Below are 22,288 nucleotides of genomic sequence, written 5' to 3' on the forward strand. Positions count from 1 at the left end.
TACAGAAATGGGAACTATGCAAGTTGTAAACAGTTGTAGGATTAAAAATTATCGTATGTACAGAATGATTATTTACACAGAGCTATACAGTAGTGCAGTTAAGATAAGTGAGGGTGTAGATAGCTTCTACAGAGGCTATATAAAGTGCTGGTGGTTGTGAGTGGTGGTTCAGTCCATGTTATTATTGTGTGTTTGAGGGTACAGTTGTCCATTGTGGGTGTGTGTATGTTCAGTCCATGTGTTAACGTGGGTCAGATGTCAGGAGGCAGAGTTCAGGAGTCTGACAGCTGTGGGGAAGAAGCTGTTCCGGTACCTGGTGGTCTTAGTCCGGAGGCTCCTGTAGCGCCTCCCAGAGGGCAGGAGGGTGAAGAGTCCATGTGATGGGTGACTGGGGTCTTTGATGATTTTCCCAGAACCTTTCCAGACACCACTTCCTGTAGATGTCTTTTATGGCAGGAAGTGGTGCTCCGGCGATGCGCTGGGCAGTTTTCATGACCCTCTGCAACGCCTTCCGGTCCGAGGCAGAGCAGTTCCCGTACCAGACTGTTATACAGTTGGTCAGGATGCTCTCGATGGTGCAGCGATAGAAGTTCACCAGGATGTCTGAGGACAGGTGGTTCTTCCTCAGAGTCCTCAAGAAGAAGAGGCGCTGGTGAGCCTTCTTGACCAGCTTGGAGCAGTTGGTCGTCCAGATGAGATCCTTGGAGATGTGGACTCCCAGGAACTTGAAGCTGCTCACACGCTCCACAGCCGTCCCCTTAATGTGGATGGGTGGATGTGGGTCAGCATTCCTCCTGTAGTCCACGATGAGCTCCTTGGTCTTCTCGGTGTTAAGCAGCAGGTTGTTTCTGTCGCACCACTCAGCCAGACGATCCACCTCCTCCCTGTAGGCGGCCTCATCGTTGTCATCGTCTCTATTTTTTGAGGCGACTGAGGTCCTTCAACATCTGCCAGAAAATGCTGAGGATTTTCTATGAGTCTGTTGTGGCCAGTGCGATCCTCTGTGCTGTTGCATGCTGGGGGAGCAGGCTGAGGGTCGCAGATGCCAACAGACTTAATAAACTGATCCGTAAGGCCAGCAATGTTGTGGGGATGGAGCTGGACTCCCTCAAGGTGGTGTCGGAGAGGCGGATGCTGTCCAAGATAAAGACAATGTTGGATAACACCTCCCACCCACTCCATGACATGTTGGTCAGTCACAGGAGCACGTTCAGTGAGAGACTGAGATTACCGAAAAGCACCACTGAACGACACAGGAAATCATTCCTGCCTGTGGCCATCTCCCTGTACAACGCATCCACTTAACACACTGTTTGCTGCTACAACTACACATGTTTCTTTTCCAAATATTTATTTATAAGTGACTTATGTATGTATGTATGTATGTATATATATGTATATATTGTACTATTCTTAGTTAGCGTATTGTCTGTCTTGTCTTAATGTTGGTTTAAAATGGAGCACTGTAACAAAAAATAATTTCCCCCAGGGATCAATAAAGTATTCTGATTCTGATTCTGATTCTGATTCTTTAAAGACAAAATCAGGGAGTGTAGCTAGCTCTCAAACTGAGAATGATGTTACAGATAAAATGGAGTTAGGAAGCTGATAGTGATACGGAAGAAGAGGATGAAGGTGAAGAGGAAGGCTGGACTGAAGATAGTCTGACCAGTTCAACCTATAGAGCCTCCGTTAAACAGCAGAAGAAAGGTTACAGGGTGCGAAAAGTTAAACACTTTCTCAGGGTCACAAAAATACGAAAAATGTGAAAATAGAGGATTTTTTCCAGACAAGAAGTGGCTTCTGTTGCATGTGAGATCACAGTTGAGCAATAAAGGAAAGGATTATACGGACAAAGAAGTCTACAGACTGAGAAAGATAGTTGCAAAACTTAAGCTGGAGTTTAATAATGATGAGGAGTACGATGGTAAATGGCCTGTAGCGTTTTACTAGTCCCTAAGGACCCCAAAGCGCTTTACATATCCAGTCATCCACCCATTCACACACAGGTGATGGCAGCTACATTGTAGCCACAGCCACCCTGGGGCGCACTGACAGAGGCGAGGCTGCCGGACACTGGCGCCACCGGGCCCTCTGACCACCACCAGTAGGCAACGGGTGAAGTGTCTTGCCCAAGGACACAACGACCGAGACTGTCCAAGCCGGGGCTCGAACCGGCAACCTTCTGATTACAAGGCGAACTCCCAACTCTTGAGCCACGATCACCCATATGGCATCTAAGGTTTTGTGTTTTGTGTATCCTTGTATCTTTGGTGATGAGTAACTTCAGAGTTTCTACTTTAAACCTGAATGGAGCCAGAGATATGAGGAACAGAGTCAGTGTGTATGAGTTAATGAAATTAAAGCACATGAATGTATTAATGGTCCAAGAAATGCACAGCAACTGTTTAAATGAGACAGACTGGAAGAGGGATTGGGACGGAGAAGTGATTTTGAGTCATTTAAATAGAGCCAGTGGTGGAGTGGCTGCTTTTTTCAAAAGACTTTCTACCAGAGTCCGATGATTTTCAGGAGGTGGTAAAGGGCAGGCTGATGGTGGTGAAGGCAAAGTATGTTCCACGATTATGTTTGTGAATGTGTATGCTCCAAATACGAGGCCAGAGAGTTCTGTTTTTACAAAAGCTTGAGGATGTCTTACGCAAGTGTGATCCAGAAGAGTTTCTTTTTGTGGCGGGAGACTTTAACTGTACAGAAAATGATGAATTCATTTAGAACCCAGACATTTCTAAAGCGTTTGACAGAAGCACAGTCTGTAGTTGATGTTTGGGGGAAATGCAAAATAAAACACACAATTTACATGGGTTAGGTGTAGAGAAAAATGTTTGAATGCAGCTAGATTACACATGATATACTGTTTTAGACATTTTGGAATTTTTAAAGAGTGTAACATACATCTTGTTTCTTTCTCTGATCATGCTCTGGTTTCTTGTAATGCTTTTGTTGCAAATCTTAAACACAAGTCTGCTTACTGTCATTTTAACACTGCTTTGTTACTAGATGCAAATTTCAAGACAGCGTTTAGTTTTTCTGGAGAGTGTTTAAATCTAGGAAGATGATTTTATGTGTTTGCGGCAGTGGTGGGACCAGGGAAAAGCTGAAACCAAAGACTTTTGTCATCAGTGCACTTTCAATGTCTCTTCGGACTTGGCCAAATCTATGAGAGATCTGGAGACTGAAATAGTGGAGCTGCAAATTCCACAGGAAACCGAGGTTGTTTTGAGAACCTCAATTCTAAAAAAGCTTTGTTGGCTGACTTGCTGGGCTCTAGAGCACAGGGGGCACAGATTTCAAAACCTTTCTTTGATGGATGCTCCTACGAAGTTTTTCTTTTTGCTGGAAAAAAAAGAAAGGACAGAGCAAGTTCATACATGGTTTGAAATCATCTGCTGGGGATCTTTTGACAGCGGATGGTGACATCAGGCGGAGAGCAGCAGATTTTTACTCAGAGCTTTATCATTCTGAGTACTTAGAGACGAAGAGACTTTTAATGCCTTCTGCAGCGGTCTCCCCAGAATTTCTGAGGATTTCACCAAGGAGCTGGGGGAGCCTCTAACAGTGACTGAAATTAATACTGCCTTACAAAGCATGCAAGGAGGGAAGGCCCCTGGCAGTCGAATTTGATAAAGCTTTCTGACCTTGGTATTGATGTCATGGAGGTTTTTGAAGAGAGCTTTGCTACAGGATCTTTACCTCAGAGCTGCAGGAGAATGGTTTTAACACTGTTACCTAAAAAAGGTGAGCTTCAGGATATTAAGAACTGGAGGCCTGTCTCTTTGTTATGCGCTGATTATAAAATACTGTTGAAAGTGCTGGCAAACAGACTGAAGAAGGTGATGGATCAGATTGTCCATCAAAGGTCTAGGCCAAGCAGGTCTATCGTCGATAATGTGTCACTAGTCAGAGATATTTTGGAGGTCTCCAGTTCATTGGGATGTGATATTGGTCTAATTTCTCTGGACCAAGAAAAGACTTTTGACAGAGTTGAGCACCGTTACCTCTGCAGTGTGTTGGAAAGGTTTGGTCTCGGCACTGACTTAAGATTATGGTGTTGTACAAGGACATTGAAAGTGTACTGAAAACAACGATTGTTTGTGTAAACATTTTAAAGTAACCAGAGGTATCAGGCTGTCTGGTATGTTATATGCTCTGTCTATTGAACCAGTGTTAAATAGGGTTAGGTGTTCTATTGCTGGGATGACTTGTAGGTTTTAACGCGTCTTTTAACCTATCTGCATATGCTGATGTTGTTTTTGTTAGAAGTCCAAAAGATGTCAATAAGTTAGGAATGATTGTTGAAAACTTCTGCAGATTTTCAGCTGCATGAGCAAACTGGGCTAAGAGTGAGGCTCTTGCAGTAGGAGATTGGCTGGATTGGCTGGACTCTTGTAACTTCCAGGTGGTTTGAAGTATTTGGGTGTGTACTTGGGGAAGATGATACAGTAAACAAGAACTGGGAAAAGGTGTTGGGGACAGTTAAGGGGAAATTAGGGAACTTGAGATGGTTATTACCCCAGACGTCATATAGAGGGGGGGTGGGGGGGTGCTGATTATAAACAACTTAGTTGCTTCTGTATTCTAATAATAATACATTTTATTTAAAAAATAGCTCCTTTCAAAGCAACCAAGGACACTGTACAGCAAATAAAAACACAAAAACTGGAAATATACATATAAGAATAACAGACAAAAGTTAGGAGCATACAGAGGTTTAAACATAAGCAATTTTAAACAGATGAGTTTTGAGGGTGGACTTAAAAAGAGGGAATGAACTAATATTTCTGAGGTCAGGGGGTAAGGAATACCAGAGTCGAAGGGCAGAGCAACTAAAAGCCCCGCCCTCCATTGTAATCAGACGAGCGGAAGGAAGAGAGAGAGAAAGAGAAGATGAAGATATGAGGCACCGGGATGGGAAGTTCATCTGTACTAAATTGGAGAGGTATGGTGGAGAGAGAGAATGAATAGCCTTAAATGTATAAAGGATTATTTTAAAATGGATGCGAAATTTAACCAGGAGCCAGTGAAGCTGCTTCAGGATTGGGGAGATGTGGTGGGTAGAGGAAGTCCTAGTAATAATACGGGCAGCAGAATTCTGGACATGTTGGAGCTTGTTAATAGATTTTTGTGTAAGGCCAAATAATAGTGAGTTACAGTAATCAATTCGAGAGATAACAAGATTATGGACGAGAATGGCAGTGTCATGAGGAGTGAGGAAAGAGCGGAGGCGATTGATATTACGGAGTTGGAAATATGCTGCACGTGTGACATTATTGACATGTGAATTAAAGGATAATGTGCTATCGAGAATGACACCCAAGCTTTTCACGGAGGGAGAGATAGAGACCAGCGAATTATTGATAGTGAGAGAGAAATTGTTAATTCTGGATAGCAGTCGTTTAGTGCCGACCAGGAGAAGTTCTGATTTATTGCTGTTGAGTTTAAGAAAGTTGGAGGAGAACCAGGAATTGAGTTCAGCTAAGCAGAGGGTAAGGGAGGGTGGAGGAAGAGTAGAATCGGGTTTGGTAGAGCGGTAAAGCTGGGTGTCATCGGCATAGCAGTGGAACTGAATATTATATTTACGAAAAATGTGTCCGAGTGGAAGAAGGTAAATGATGAAAAGAAGGGGCCCAAGGACAGATCCCTGGGGCACCCCAGTAGATGGAGGAGAAGGCTGAGAAGTGAAGGATTTTAATTGAATGAACTGAGTGCGGTCAGAGAGGTATGATTTAAACCAGGCTAATGGAGTATGAGAGAGACCAATAGAAGCTAATCTGCTAAGGAGAATGGGATGAGAGATGGTGTCAAAGGCTGCACTCAGATCAAGAAGAATAAGGATGGAGAGGAGACCAGAATCAGCTGCCATAAGAAGGTCGTTTGTTATTTTTATAAGAGCAGTTTCGGTGCTATGCAGAGGACGGAAGCCAGACTGGAACTGTTCATAAAGGTTATTATCAGTTAGGTGTAGATGGACTTGTGAAGCAACTATTTTTTCAAGAATTTTTGAGAGGAATGGTAGATTGGAGACAGGACGGAAATTATTAAAGTTGTTTGGATCTAGACCTGTTTTTTTCAGGATTGGGTTAGAGCCTCTTATCCAAACATGTCTCATATCTTCAACAGCTTAAGTAAATTCATACTTAAATTATACTGCACAGTTTTCTCATCATTATAAGAATATTTACTGCATCAGTTTGTCTTCCATTTTATCTGAAACATACAAAGATCAAATCTTTTTTAGTTTATTTTGAGATATTGCCCTTAAATACAGCTAAAGCTTTCAGACAGTGAGCATTGTATATTAACCATAGAACCAAGTCTGCCAGAGCTTATATTATATTTTTACATGCTGTGGAGCCATTTTTGGGAGCATTGTCAATACAACCATTATAGCCCAAATTTTAATAACATGTCTGCATTAGGTGCATAGTAATTACATAAATTGCAACAAAGTGCAATAAACTACAAAAAAATTGAAAATCGTTTTTGTTTTTTTAACATATATTTCTAGTTAGAGAAATTTAAGAGGCTTATCCCGCAAAACTGTAAATACAAAAAAGTTGCACAAAATAGGTTCCCACCACAGGAAATTTATTTTGAGTGTCTTCATAGTTTTATTTTTGAAATACACCAATTTCTATATACTGCAGGAAAAACGAAAATAAATATTATAATGCAAAGCAGCATCAAAATAAACTATTTTCAGCAGTGCAATATGAGTCCTGAGCATCCCAGAAACGACACAGAAAGTCATAAAGTCAAACATAACTTTTAAAAACACCAGTATAGGCTTACAAGGCACTGATGGTAAAGAACTACATTTCCGCGACAATGACGTCACTTCCGGTTTCGGGAAGGTCATGGCGGACATGCGATAGTTTGCGCTGACGTCTATTCCAACGTAGGAAGTGTTACAAACAGCTGATCGGATCGGCAAAGCGTGTTTCTGGAATATTATGCTTTTGTTGCTGCAAGCTCTTTTTATGCAGTTTTTGCAAAGCTATATGTGGAAGGAAACTGTGACCGAGGACAAGCTGATGGCATAAGATGTAAGTACAACTCCTCCGGTTTCATATGCAAAAAAAATTATTGCGCTAGCTCACGTGGTTGCAGTGCTACCGGGATTTAAACATAGTTAGGGAAAACGGAGCGTGCCCACTCCGACCGGCTTCAAAGGGTTAATATCTGTATGTCAGACAGTCACAAGTTAGAAATTATATGAAATAAAAGTAAATACCTTGAATCTGAACTGAATTGTAATATTTGAGACAGAGTTAAATTCCACCGCTGAGCTTTTTTTTCCCCAAAAAAAACTTTTCAAAAAAGGTTTAAATGTCAGCACCTCCAAATCTGAGGCCATGGTTCTCAGCCGGAAAAGGGTGGAGTGCCCACTCCGGGTCGGGGATGAGTTCCTGCCCCAAGTGGAGGAGTTCAAGTATCTCGGGGTCTTGTTCGCGAGTGATGGGAGAAGGGAGCCAGAGATCGACAGACGGATTGGGGCTGCAGCTGCAGTGATGCAGACGCTGCACCGGTCCGTCGTGGTGAAGAGGGAGCTGAGTGTAAAAGAGAAGCTCTCAATTTACCGGTCGATCTACGTCCCTACCCTCACCTATGGCCACGAGCTGTGGGTAGTGACCGAAAGAACGAGATCGCGGATACAAGCGGCAGAAATGAGCTTCCTCCGAAGGGTGGCTGGCCTCTACCTTAGGGTGAGAAGTTCAGCCATCCAGGAGGGGCTCAGAGTAGAGCTGCTGCTGCTCCACATCGAAAGGAGCCAAATTCAAATTCAAATTCAAATTTTATTTGTCACGTACACAGTCATACACAGTACGATATGTAGTGAAATGCTTGGACAACTGCTCGTGACCTAAAGAGAACAAAAAAGGAAAAGGCTATGAATAAGATAGGAAATAAATATGAAAAATTAAAAAGGGTAAATTTAACTAGGAAGGAATAAAATATAAATTAAGGTTAAAAATGAAATAACTGTACAACACAAATTAGAATGAAGGGTAAATTTAACTGGGAAGAATAAGATAAAGATAAATATATAAATTAAAGTTGAAAATAAAATAACTGTACAACAAAATACACAATACACAATATAGAACTATATAGGAATGTATGAAGAAATCTAAATATAAATAAATATATACACAATAACAGCAGCTGTACAAGTATTAACCGGAAATGAAGAATATAGTGACCAGTGTTGTGCAAAACCAAAGTCCAGAAAGTCCAGTGTGTGTGTAAGAACTGTATGTGTGGGTCAGGACTGTGTGGTGGTGTGATTGAGAGACCGTATCGCCTGCGGGAAGAAGCTCCTCCTCAGTCTCTCTGTGTTGGTCTTCAGGGAGCGGAATCGCTTTCCTGACCTCAACAGAGAGAACAGTCTGTTGTTGGGATGGCTGAGGTCCTTCACGATCTTCCTGGCCTTGGTCCAGCACCGCCTGCTGTAGATTGAGTGCAGGTCAGGGAGCTCGGAGCGGATGGTGCGCTCAGCTGACCGCACAACCCTCTGTAGAGCTCGTCTGTCCTGCATGGTGCTGTTCCCGAACCAGGTTAAGATGTTTCCCGCCAGGATGCTCTCTATGGTGCACGAGTAAAAGTTCCTGAGCACCTTGGAGGGCAGTTGGAAGTCTCTCAAGCGTCTGAGGTGGTAGAGACGCTGTCGGGCCTTTTTCACCACGGTGTTGATGTGACAGGACCATGACAGGTCCTGCGTGATGTGAACTCCGAGGTATTTGAAGCTGTCCACTCTCTCCACTGGGCACTCGTTGATGACGGGGGTCTGGTAGTTCCTCTCCTGCTTAGTGCTGAAGTCCACTATCAGCTCCTTTGTCTTACTGACGTTTAGAAGGAGGTTGTTCCTCTGGCACCAGTTCTCCAGATTCCTAATCTCCTTCAGGTAGGCCGTCTCGTTGTTATCAGAGATCAGGCCCACCACGACGGTGTCGTCAGCAAACTTGATGATGGTGGTGGAGCTGGTAGTGGCCACACAGTCATATGTGTACAAAGAGTACAGCAGGGGGCTCAGAACACACCCCTGGGGGGCTCCAGTGCTGAGAGTGGTGGAGGCTGAGACATGTCCGCCCATCCTTACTGCCTGTGGTCTGCCAGTTAGGAAGTTGGAGATCCACTGACACATAGATGAGCTGAGTCCCAGATGCTCCAGCTTGGTGGTGAGTGTGGAGGGAATTATGGTGTTAAATGCAGAGCTGTAGTCTATGAAGAGCATTTTAACATAATTCCCCCTTCTAGTGTCCAAGTGAGTGAGTGATGTGTGGAGGAGATGAGAGATGGCATCGTCTGTGGAACGATTTGGATGGTAAGCGAACTGTAGTGGGTCCAGTGTGTCTGGTAGTGAAGAAATGATGAAGTCTCTGACCAGGCGTTCAAAGCACTTCATCACTACTGAGGTGAGGGCTACAGGGCGATAGTCATTGAGAGAAGCAGGGTGGGGTTTCTTCGGGACAGGAACAATGATGGACTCTTTGAAGCATGTGGGGATCACCGACTGAGATAAAGAGATGTTGAATATCTCAGTGAACACAGGAGCTAGCTGGTATGCGCAGTCTCTTAGGATACGACCTGGGATGCCGTCTGGTCCTGCTGCTTTCCTGGTGTTCACTCTCTTGAAGGCTCTCCTTACTTCATGCTCGGAGATGACGAGCACGTTTCCGGTGCTGGCAGTATCTTCCTGTCTGCAGCCGTTAGCGCCGCTAACACTAGCATTGTTGGAGACCTTAGCTGCAGCCTCGAAGCGAGCATAGAAAGTGTTCAGCTCGTCTGCCAGAGTCACGGCCGCGTTCGTCATACCGGTTGTTGGTGCTTTATAATCCGTTATTGTCCTTAGTCCCCGCCACAGGCTCCTAGAGTCACTCTGTTGGAGTTGTGACTCTAGTTTCCTCCCGTAGCGCTGCTTCGCCTCTTTCACCGCCCTCCGCACGTTATATGACGCGGCTTTGTACGGGTCCATGTCCCCCGTCATGAGTCCTGTGTTGTAGGCAGCGGTGCGGGATCTCAGAGCGTCGCGGATGGTTTTATCCACCCACGGCTTCTGGTTGGGAAACGTTGTGATAGTCTTTGTCTCCACGGTATCATCCGCTAGTTTCCCGATGAATCCCACAACCGCTTCCGTAAACACGTTGACGTCATCGTCGGAGCTGTTTCTGAACATGCCCCAGTCTGCGTCATCGAGTGCGTCCTGTAACGCGGCCACCGATTGATCCGTCCAGCGCGCGACCTTCCTCTGAACCGGAACTTCCTGTTTCAGCCTTTGTTTGTATTTTGGCATGAGGAAGATGGCGGCGTGATCAGATTTGCCAAATGGGGGGCGGGATTGTGCCTTGTAGCCGTCCTTGACCGTAGTGTAGCAGTGGTCCAGTGTCCTTTCACCCCTGGTGGGGCAGGTGATGTGTTGATAAAAGTTCGGCGCTGCGCGTTTGAGGTTGGCGCTATTAAAGTCCCCCGTCACAATAAGCGCAGCGTCCCGGTGTTGTGTCTGGTGCTGTGTGAGTGCCTCATGCAGCTCGCATAAGGCGGTGACCGTGTCCGCTTGTGGTGGAATATAAACGGCACTTACAATGACCGATGTAAATTCCCGAGGTAGATAAAAAGGACGACACATGATGGACAGTAGTTCCAGATTTGGTGTGCAGGAGCGTGTGAGAGGAACAACGTTCGCACTGTTGCACCAGTTGTTGTTCACCATTAAACACACGCCGCGCCAGCTGAGGTGGTTCGGGCATCTGACAAGGATGCCTCCTGGGCGCCTCCTGGGTGAGGTGTTCCAGGCATGTCCCACCGGGAGGAGGCCCCGGGGCAGACCCAGGACACGCTGGAGAGATTATATCGCTCGGCTGGCCTGGGAACGCCTTGGTATTCCCCCGGATAAGCTGGAGGAGGTGGCTGGGGAGAGGGAGGTCTGGGCCTCTTTGCTTAGGCTGCTGCCCCCGCGACCCGGCATCGGATCAAGCGGATGAAGATGGATGGATGGATGGATGGTTTAAATAGTAAACTATATATAATGTAAAATGTTGTCATGGTCCTGGGTCGGTCAGCCTCCGTGTCAGCATCCTCATCAGCTGCTTCGCCTGGTCCAGCCTCCGCTTCTGCTTCCGCCTCGTCTGGTCCAGCTTCCTCATCAGCTTCCGCCTCGTCTGGTCCAGCCTCAGCTTCCGCCTCATCTGGTCCAGCCTCCGCTTCGCCTGGGGCTGCAGGGGCCACGCAGCCTTCAGGTCCCCTACTACCACCTCCACATCGTCGGTCGTCTGCCAGGCCACTTGTTGGGCATGTCCGCCACCGTGGACGCCCTCCTGAACGCCGCCACTGCCTTCCGCGTGGCCGGCCTCCGGACTTGTTTCCACGCCGCTGTTGCCGTCCGCACGGTCGGCCCCCAGAACTGTTTCCACTCCGCTGTTGCCGTCCGCACGGTCGGCCCACAGAACTGTTTCCACGCCGCTGTTGCCGTCCGCACGCTTCGGCCCCCAGAACTGTTTCCACGCCGCTGTTGCCGTCCGCACGGTCGGCCCCCAGAACTGTTTCCATGCCACTGCCTGCTGCGTGGCCGGCATCCGGACCTGCCCCGCTGCCATTCGCATGGTCGGCCTCCTGAACTTGACCATATGGGCCTTTTTGGACTCTGTCCCTCCGTCCTGGGCCCCCTCCGCCCGCCCTGGTCGGGTCCTTTTCTGTTTTGTTTTGGTTGGTTTTTTTGTTTCTGCTGGGCTGTCTGGAGCCAGCCCTTGAGGCGGGGTACTGTCATGGTCCTGGGTCGGTGACCCAGCGCTTTTAGTTCGTTATCATTTTCTAGATGATGATTGTTTAGGTTCTGTGTTATATTCGGTCTGCCTCTGAGTCTGCGTCTGTATCTGTCTGTCTATGGTGTCACCCCATCTGTTTGTGAATCTGTCTGTTTAGTTCAATGTCTTGTCTGGTTCCATGTGTCTGAGTTTCCTGTTTTATTGTGAAGGTCCGTGTCATATGTGAGTGTGATCAGTTTACGTTTCCCCTGTCCCGTCAGCCCAGATTCCTCCCAGCTGTGTTGCCCTCCTGTCTCTCATCCCCTGATTACTGGTGTGTGTATTTAAGCCCTGTGTGTTCTCCTGCCTGTTGCCGGTTCGTCTGTGTTCCTCCGTGTCAGTCTGTGTTACTCGGTGTCCTGCTCGTCTCTCTGCCTCTCATCCCTTTTTGTATCTTCTCAGGTTTGTCATTTAGCTTTCCCAGTTCAGGTCTTTAGTTTTGTCTTCCCTCTTGTCGGTTTTGCCTTCTCACCACTGTGTAAATAAATCATCACCAAGCGTTATCATCTACTGCCTGTGTTTTGGGTCCTTTTTCCCTTCAATACCACACGGCTCGTCTCAGCACCCGTGACAAATGTATTATATTTGTACTGTTACAATGAAATGAAACTAGTCTCATGAACTACTAGCTTACTAGCTAAAGGTAGGCTCATTTTTTGTTAAAGGCACTCAGTGTTCTCTCAGATATTCTCTTGATGTTCTCTTAGATACATCACATGTAGATGAAACAAAACAATTTTCCCAGAGAAAGTCAAAGAAATGACATAAAATTAAGATTTTCTGTATTTCTGTTGAACATGCACTACAGCTGTAGCTGCTGCCATCATGGTTGCTAGGCAACAGGGAATGTGCAATGTAGGCTAGCCCATCCAGTTTAACAAGCCTTGCACTTCCGGTCTTCCTGGACTTTGAAGGACCTGACATACGTAGACTGGGTAGGCTGGGTCCTTCGAAGGATGCAGCCCCTGAATGTGGACACAGCCTTGGAGAAGGGAAGACAGACGGACCCTGACAGTTCTTTACCCACGAGGAATTTCAACAGTGTTTGACATGACAACCACGTGTGACTTTCCTTGGCCTTCATGTCTCAATACTTCAATCAGGTCATATTAACTTACTCTGTGAGGTCTAAGTCGTCATTAAGATGGCCCAGACTCTATGTTAAGAAGAAAAGCAAAAAAGACACTTTGGAAAAACCTATTTTTAAAAATATATTTTCATAAAATTAAACATGGGACTATCATGGATGATGACTTAGAGCTCAGAGGGTTAATGAACACTGAAAACAGCCATTTTTTCAGTGTTCAAGAAATTTATTAAAGTGATCACAGCATCATCAACGCCCCTACAAGGCCTGTATGCAAATTGTAGTGGATCAGTCGTTGAGATTTGTTATAGCTGCACATGGCAGGTATAATTCCTTCCTAGGTAACATTTGATAACATCAGTGTCACTGCCCAAAAGTTGATTCTATTCATCTGGATGATTTCAGTGGGAGAAATGTTTCGTCATCATCCAAGTAACTTCTTCAGTCTCAGCTGACTGCAGGTTTACCCCGTCACTGGCCTGTAGGTGTAAATAGACTGCAGAGTCCTGGCCTGACGAGGTGGCTCTTCTGTGCTGTGCCATCCGCTTCACCAGAGGTTGTTTGGTTTCCCCGATGTATAAATCCTGGCAATCCTCCTGCACTTAGCAGCGTACACTATGTTACTCTGTTTGTGTCGGGGGACACGATCCTTTGTGGTGGACCAGTTTTTGGCGCAGCGTGTTTTGGGGTTTAAAAGCCACAGAGACACGGTGTTTAGAAAAAATGTGTCTCAGCTGCTCCGATACTCCTGACACATATGGGATCACTGCAGGTTTTTGCTTAGGCAGCGGTTGTCCTTCTCTCCTGGATCGGCTGGAGCTTTCTTTAGGAGCCTTCCCAGCTTTGACAAAAGTCCAGCTGGGATAACCACATTTACTCAGAGCCTTCTTGATGTTCTTCTACTTCTCTGGCTGCTGTGTCTGTGGGGATGATGTTCGCTCTGTGTTGCAGTGTCCTGATAACGCCCAGTTTGTGCTCCAGTGGATGATGAGAGTCAAACCTTAGATACTGATCCGTATGTGTAGGTTTACCGTACACGTCAGCTTTTAAATGTCCCCAATTACTGATGGAAATCTCACAGTCTAAGAAGGCTAACTATGGGCAGAACTTTGTGCCATCAGAAACTGAATTTGAATAACTTACATTTGAATTTGAATTGCTCAACTTGAATGAAAGCTTCTAAAACTCAATTAGAATTAGCATAATTTGAAATCCAATGTATTGATTTGGAAATGATCATCTCTAAATTGAAACTGAATTTTATATTTTGAAAATTAATTAATTTGAAACTGTCCTTCTTTAATTTTAGCTATTGAATGCTTTCAGTTTCACTTCGCACCATTCAATTTCAGTGGTACAATTCAGTTTTTGGGGTCATACATCCGGGTCATTCGTGAAAGTAATCGAGTGCTGATTAACAGAACTATGTTGTGTCATGAACTGGCTGTGTGGAGGCAGAAGAGGACCCAAACGCAAAACTCATGGAGGCAGGAACTGAACTCAAAATCACTGCTTTTTTGCAGGTTTCACAAAGAAACAGAACTAAACTGGGAATGCTAACAGAAGACCGAGGGAACACAGAAAGACACACAGGTTCGGGGAGGAGACATTGACGACGCGACACTGACCTGAGGGAGACATGCACATAAATACACAGAGGGTTAACGAGGGAAGTGGGAGCACACGGGGAACACAGCTGACACAGATAATCATAACGAGACAGGGCAGGAGTGAACACAACATGACGCATACTGACGAGAGACTGTCAAAGTAAAACAGGAAGTACACGGAGGTTCAGACAGGAGGAGAGAGCACGGGGAGGACACAGGCATAACAGGCTGGGGAAAACATGGAATAAAACACAAGGAGAGACGAGGGCTCACAGATACACAGGGGCACACAGGAGGTAACCAAATAAGGAACATCTTAACTAAATAACCTAGGAACCAAGGCATAAATAGGGGACAAAATACAAAAACACACAAAAACTAAGAATACTGGGCCAACATGGCCCAGGACCATGACATGTTGTACCTGCGGAGTGTCACTGAGTGGACCTACGGCATCTTGAGCTGAGGCGGGGTACAGATTAAGCATTCAGAAGTCATTCATCTTGTTATTATCTGTTACGCTTATTGTAGCTGTTACCTAAAAACACTAATTTAGCGTAGTTTGCCCTGGGTTCAGCTTTGACAAATGAATATGATCGACTGTTTCCAGCAGAATTCCACAGTTGTCATCGTGTACCCTCTCACAGCTCCGTATGCTTGCAGAGACCCCCACAGTAGGCAAATGTGAAAATGAATGCCCAAACCATTGTATTTTAGGGGTTTTTATGTCTTCCCAACTCTTTAGCTAACCTAATAACTTTAGCTAAAGTGAACAGTTAGTCTAATTCCTGAGTGCAGCATTACTGGATCACCTCTGTTAACAGACACTCAACCACACTTGTCATATTCCGTATGGTGTTCATGTAGTTTTCTACCCAACAGTTCAGCAAAAAACACATGATGATTTCAAGCATGTGATGACAAAGGCCTTCCATTATGGTCTTTGTCATCACAAGTCTGGCTGATCATGTTTAGATGACTGGCCTTTTGATGGCATTACACCCATTTTCCAGTTTTTCTTGATGATCAGTGTCATTCCTTTCACCTTTCAGTAGTCATAGTGTTAGCTAAGTGTATGTTGGCCCGGTGCAAGCAATCATTGAAATATGTTTGGAAACTCATGACAGTAAGAACTGAGGCTGATAAAAGGTGCTTGGCTTAGTGTTTATATAGTATTTATAATAAAGTGCTTGCTAAGATCTAAATGGCTTAGGATTTTAGAGTGATGAGTTAAAGTCTTTTCAGTCTTTTTCCAAAGCTGCACATAAAGCACCAGTAAAGTTGTAACTCCAAATAACGTAAACAGACAGCAAGAAATGCAAAATATTTCCTGTAGTCCCGGAAACAGTGTGATGTGAACTCTTCTGGCAGTGAACAAAAAGGAAAAAATGAATGTCTGTTATCTGACGACTACAGGAAAGAGCACAGCCCACAGAAACCAAAAGGTTCAAATGACAGTTTCTAATGCAGTCTCTGTACAAAAGGAGAATCTGGTGAGAATCAGCTTAGTGTTTTTTTACAACGGGGAGAAGACGATGATACTTTCCAGCTTCAAAAGCTTCTTTATTTATTATTATTTGAGCTCCTTATTCTACCCAAGCAATGGTAAGACTTTCAGTTTCACCTTCTAAACTGTAGCAGTTTAATTTTAGTAATTAATTTTTCAACTTTAGTGATTAATGAGAACTGCTGGTCCAGTGAGTTAAAAAATGGCCACAGTAGAACACAAATATGGACTTGCATTTCTCATGGTCAGTGTGTTATGTTATTGAAAGGTACAGTAAATAAAACATTTACCCTTAGATGTCTCTCCACATGGACTCTAATGACAGAAAGAAAAAACAGAAAGTTTTAACCTTGTTTCTGAATTTCTTTTTACCAGGTTTTGAGGTGATCCAGCCACAGAATAAGACTAATAACCCAGATACAGTTTTCATCAGCTGTAACTTTACAGCAAACACTGGGACAATTGTAGATGTTCGACTCAACAAGGTTTTACCAGAGAAGTATGTCGAAGCATGTCTCTTGGTTTTAGTGAATTTGTGTTGTTTTTGAGATGACAAAACCAAGCTTTTCTCTTTCACTGCAGGATGTTGAGAAATTCTCGTACTACTTGTATGAACTCATGTTTGCTGACTGAAGTTCTCTTTATGTTTTTGATCAAATGTTTGTATGACAAAAAGGTGTCTGTATGAAGTCTGTAGCAGTTCTATGTTCAAAAATCTGCAGGTTTTCTTTTCCCATTTTCAAGAATTCTGTCTGCTGCAATTTTAACATTATTTCAATTAAAATAATTAGACTGGGTCATGCTAGCTGCATATCTAATATTTCTTTGTTTCCTTTCAGAAAGATGCTCTGCCAGACTGAATCTGAAGCCTGTCATAACATTATCGTACTTAAAGACGCTCCATTCAAGTACATTTTCATCTTACTCAATGCTGGGCCAGAGGCATGGACCTCAAAGTATGAATGTGAGTGGTCAGCAACAAATAAGGATGGGACGGACAAAACCGTGACAAGTGCAGCAAACAAATTAATTAAACTGCAACTACAAGGTATGTATATACAAAAAGTGATAAAACCAGAAATTGCATTTTATTTATTTATTATTTTTTGTCTGCAGAAGTGAAAGACTGAAATGACAAATGATGCAACAGAACGTCCACATTTTAGAGCATCAAATACTGTGATTCTGTCAGATGCTGTTAGAATAGTTGAGATTACAGTCTCCCTCCAAAGAGCAGTTTTCAGTTTGGAACAAGTCACAGTTTAGCTCTGCAGACAGCTTGTTCTGTTTATCAGAGCTGTGTTTTGCACTTCATTGCATACTCATCTGCTGGCTAGTTTTTGTTATGGGGGAGGGAAAAGTTCGGTTTCAGCCTAATTGCTCACTGGTTGTGGTCTCTCTGTGCGTATTGGCCATCATTAAAAAAAACATAAAACACATTCTTTCACAAATTTTCACAAATATTAAAACAGTAAGATGAAGGAAACATGTCCGAACACGAAATCATTTTAACAAATAACCTTTTGGCAGGCTGCTGGGAACCACACGGGAAGAGTGACTTGAGCAGGTCCTAGACAACATATGCACAAGGGTGATGAGGGGAGACAGCTGTGAACGCAGCAGGGACACATAAACATAATGCACATAGACTATTAAAATAAGACAGGAAACGCGGCAAAAAGTATAAGCACAGTAAGTCCTGCTGTGCAATTCAAAGGTACAGACTAAAAGTTTTGATTTGGAGGTGGTAAAATTAGGAACTATGTGTTGTTAAAGTTGCAAATACAAACCCACGATCCTACTAAATCAAAGTTAAGACTTGAGACTTTTTTAGCAACAGAATCATAATGACTCAACCTCCCTTGTGTCCAAGTTGCAAAGTCCATGTGGTCTTTTAGCCCAAACCACACAAATTTTGCGATAAAAAGCCCAGGATATCCTCTTTACTGTGCAGTAGGACTCATAGATTGCATAGGTGGTGCTTGATGTAGACGTCTCACATTTACGTCCCCCACACAGGACAAAAATGCATTGCTGTGTCTTAGAAGGATATGCAGGTAAACTCTGTTAAGACTGTTAGCACTGTATCAACACAGACACCCAGAATCTTCAATCAGAATGATGAAAATGGTAAATCGACGGGTTCTTTTTCTGCTCTGAGCACTCAGAGTGATTATACAGCATGCCTCATTCACTATTTCACACAAGCATTTTTTTCTAACATTTGCACATTTTGATGCATCTTGGGGTAAATGTCTTACCTGAGGATATTTGGCATACAGACTGCAGTAGCCAGGGTTGAACCATCAACATTCTCATTAGTAGATGGTCTGCAGTGCCTGTGTGGGTTAGGGGTGTGTGCCTCGCAATCACTGTAACACTTAAAAAAAACAACAACTTGTTAAACGTTTTTTTGTTCAACCATGTCCTGGCAATCAGGGCAAAATGTAGCTCTGTTTGATATGCATTAAAAACCATTTCAGTTTAGCACATGGTTAAGGCTGTGATGAGTGTCATCGCTGAGGACAAATTAGACCTCAGAGGGTTAAATGTCCAAGAGATTGGAGATCTGATCAAACTACACCCACGCTACTGACGAAGCTGGCTGGATACTCTGTGCTGCTAAATGTGTAAAACAGTCTTTACAACAAAACCTAATAATGCATGTTTCTGAACGTGAAACTGGCTGCTGTTCATGTCGTTGTGTTTAGTGACGTCAGTCAAACCACTGAAGTACAAACAGGAAGTAACCACTGTTTTTATTAGGTCAACTGGGAACCACACCACAGTGTACTCCTCCCCCTTCACCTCCTCCCCCTCAGTCCCATCAGCTCATGTGGATTTTGATTGGTCTGCTGGCCCTGATGTTTGTGTACAGCTGTATCATCACCTCCTTCTACATGAGGCTTATGGTGACTATCTGTCAGAATTACTATTTTTCTGAGGCTGTAATTTACGATATATGTCTTTATATGTCTTAGTGTGTTTTTTATCAGATGTTTGTTATCATCTTGCCCGGACGCAACGTTAAAAGGTCCACAAAGCAGCTGAAAGCAGCTTTTATGATGGTCAGCCAGGTAATAGATGAAGGGAGATGTTTTGGTAGAGATTTTTACACAGCCGTAGTTCATTTTCTAAATCAGAAAGAATTCAGGTTTAAACTTTTATATAAGGTCTATGATATGACCACAGCTTTCACTGTTGTTGAGGGCTTCGGGAGCTTCTTTTGATCGTTGTTATTTTGAGACTTTCTTAGTCTGAAATCATATTTGTTTGTTTTTCCAATTACAATTTAAAAAGATTTTTGTTTCCAACTCAGTATAAGCTGTTTATAAGCTGCTTTGAAATTCTGCTTTTTTTTACATTCACAACAGACGATACAAAGCCATAAAATAATTGTTCAGCTCATAACAACACACAGTGGATGTTCCGTGTCAACCTCAAGAGTTCTTTGAAATGAAACATCAAAGTAAAAGCTGTACTTACTGCTTTTCTTTGTTACATAAATTCCATCAATTTTGACAAGCGTCCCGACACCACTGTTGAAATGTGGCCCCAAACCATCACGCTGTGTTTTACAGTTGGCTGTATACACTCACTATTCCACCTCTTTCCTGACCTCCTCTCTATATCTTGATGCCAATGTGCCGCTGATTTTCACTCTACTTCTTGAAAAATTTGGCACACATCAGCCGTTTTCTCCCTGTTTTCTCTGATCCCAAAGAATCACTGTCCATGTTTGCAAATTTTGCTTCATCTGACCACAGAAGAGTTTTCCACTCGACGATGCCGACCGGAGGATTGTGACTTTGATCCTTTGTCCCTCGAGCATAAAGATTTCTCCTGATTCTTGGAAACTTTTACTGTTATGTACTGTAGAAAGTTATTCTATTTTACATTGAAGACCATTCTTCTGGAATTGTTTCACAATTTGTAGACAGTTTTTTCAAAGTGAGTTAGCAGACAGTTAATAAGATACTGAAAGACATCCATAAAAACTGTCCTGCCTTTGTGCCGTGCCTGAACACCCAGTTTTAACAGCAGTATTATTATTAAATACATTTAACAGAATAAAGCTATCAAAAGAATGAGGCAAATTGAAAACCGAAATGTCTGCATCTCCTCTGCACTTAATGTTACTAAACTAATTACTTGAAAAGAAATCCTGCTGTAGGTGATGTGTCACTTTTGTGTTTTTTTTTTGTTTCAGAACAGCAGCAAAGATTGCGAAAACTCCACCTATGTTGAAATGAGGAACGTTCCAGTTCAGCTGCATCCTCACCACATTTACAATACTATGCAAAAGGCTTGAGCTGCCCCTCATTTCTTTATATCTTATTAGGAAAATGGGTAATAGGTTCAACAATGTCTTAAAACATGTAAAAATACATGGAAATACAGTATCTGCAGTAAATACAACTGTGTACACAAATGCATAAACAGAGTCTGCACAATTCTAAGGAACTTTAAATATTTCATATGACCAAACTTATTCTTCTACATAGCCTGAACTCTCATAGGCAAGATTGCTTATAATGTCTGTTAGTAGTTTTCAGGGCGGGGGGGTGGGGGGTGGGGGGGCTGGCTGCCTTTATTCCATTAAGCTGGTGTTGAGGCCCAGACCATGACTAACAGTTTTCTACCCAGATATGCTTTTTTTCTCAATCCATACGACCTGTTGACACTGACTGAATAGACTGTAAAGTAGGCATTGATTAAAGTATAACTTTGAAAGAGCTTTAGAAACCTTAGAGAACTGCTGATCATGACCAGTTTAAAATGTTACAAGAAAGTTTAGCTCCTTAGAAGCAAAATATAAAGAAATGAGGGTCACTCAAGACTTTTGCACAGTACTGTAGCTCACTCATCTGTCTTCAGTATCTTCAAAAAGAAGACGTGAACAGCTCATATTGTGCTCTCAACATTTTGTTCTTCAGTATTTGACAGTTCATTAAGTTGTATTGTGCAATAGTAGAAAACCTGTGTAGTACTGAAGTAAAGAGGGGGGGTGAACTGACCTCTTAAAGGCACATGGTTTTATTGACCCATAATATTATCCATTAGTTTAATCTTTTTAAAGTCTTACTTTATTAAAAGAATGTCAGCTATTGACTTGATGTAATTCCTCAAAATAGTAAGTGTGGATTGTACATGTAGCATCGTGGTTGGATTTTGTCTCTGACATGTTGAAACCTCATGATTCTTCCCTGCTCTTAGGTCTTCAGGTCAGAGGTCACGGTTGGTCCTACGTACCAAACTCGTGGGGATCCAGCTTTTCACGCACCAAAGCTGTGGTATTCTCTTCCATTGTCTTTACGCCGTGCAGACCCCACTGACTCTTTCAAAAAGCAGCTGAAGACATTTCTATACAAACAAGTTTTTAATTAATTTTCTCATTGTTTTGTTTTATTTATATTTCTGGTTTTATTGTGAAGCACTTTGTGATTTTTATCAGTAAAAAGTGCTATAAATACATCTTACTTACTTACTTTTCTAAATCTTCAAGGAAACTTTGCCTTAATCTTGTATTCAAATTACAATATTTTATACTATGTTTTGTGTAGTTTCCACGTGCTTCAGTGTTTCTGCACACGCACACAACAATGGTACAATTTCTAATTATTGCGGTACTACATGCCTTATTGCTAATAATATTATATTTTTATAAATATACCTCAAGCTCCCCATTAGTGGCCAGTTTGGTTTCTGTCTCATCGCTTGTATCATTTTATGATACACATTGTTGAGGGTGGGGGATACCTACTTATCGTAGTTTACACATTTCAAGCTGGAGAAAACGGTGTGCCCATCAGCAGCCACAGAATCGGTTCAATATCCTTTATTAAGGATAAATGTAATTGTAACCTCTTAGTTAATCTGAACGATAAGCTGTTGTTTTGCTGGAGGGGAACAAAAAATCATTGTATTTGTCATCACATGTAGCAAATATCATACCTTGACTTTTGAATGGCCTGTTGTCTTTATGTGTCTTTTATTTCAAAATAGATTTGTATGGTTTCTTTTAACCAATAAAAATTAAATCCAAAAACCTCTGCAGAGTGATCCTTCCTAACCATCACTCCATCTATTTTCTTAGATATTTTTCCAGCTAAAGTTGAATGGGACATGCACCCATTTCAGCTGACCTTCTTTCCATTTTTCACTGAAAGCTCAAATGTCTCCCATAGATGTTCAGCTCAGTTTCATCTGAGGGCTGTAAAGGCCTTACTCATACACATTATTTTCACCTTCAGTAAAAATAGGA

At 43.1% G+C, this 22,288-nt stretch overlaps 2 protein-coding genes across 2 annotated transcripts in view; both read left to right on the forward strand.

Annotated features, from left to right (window-relative positions):
* The window catches only part of LOC146690065 (uncharacterized), a 325,810-nt gene that overhangs the window by 224,948 nt on the left and 78,574 nt on the right, over positions 1 to 22,288 (forward strand). The gene's annotated exons all lie outside the window — the stretch shown is intronic.
* Positions 15,942 to 20,573, forward strand: LOC146690075 (uncharacterized). Its single transcript, XM_085435298.1, has 5 exons — positions 15,942 to 16,121; positions 16,399 to 16,522; positions 16,863 to 17,071; positions 18,790 to 18,935; positions 20,234 to 20,573. The coding sequence occupies exons 1-5, from the start codon at positions 15,968 to 15,970 to the stop codon at positions 20,333 to 20,335; spliced, it is 735 nt and encodes a 244-aa protein (XP_085291424.1). The 5' UTR covers positions 15,942 to 15,967; the 3' UTR covers positions 20,336 to 20,573.

This window comes from Copadichromis virginalis, linkage group LG16, assembly GCF_057382275.1.
Source record: "Copadichromis virginalis isolate Kocher_CV1m ecotype Utaka linkage group LG16, C_Virginalis_male_GT1.1, whole genome shotgun sequence".
NCBI lineage: Eukaryota > Metazoa > Chordata > Actinopteri > Cichliformes > Cichlidae > Copadichromis > Copadichromis virginalis.

Excerpts from the sequence above, each read along its gene's own strand:
- LOC146690075 (XM_085435298.1), top strand. The coding sequence starts at position 15,968 with ATGACAGTTTCTAATGCAGTCTCTGTACAAAAGGAGAATCTGGTGAGA. Across the intron at positions 16,523-16,862 it reads AACAAGGTTTTACCAGAGAA|AAAGATGCTCTGCCAGACTG; the intron begins GTATGTCGAAGC and ends GTTTCCTTTCAG. Across the intron at positions 18,936-20,233 it reads CCTTCTACATGAGGCTTATG|AACAGCAGCAAAGATTGCGA; the intron begins GTGACTATCTGT and ends TTTTTGTTTCAG.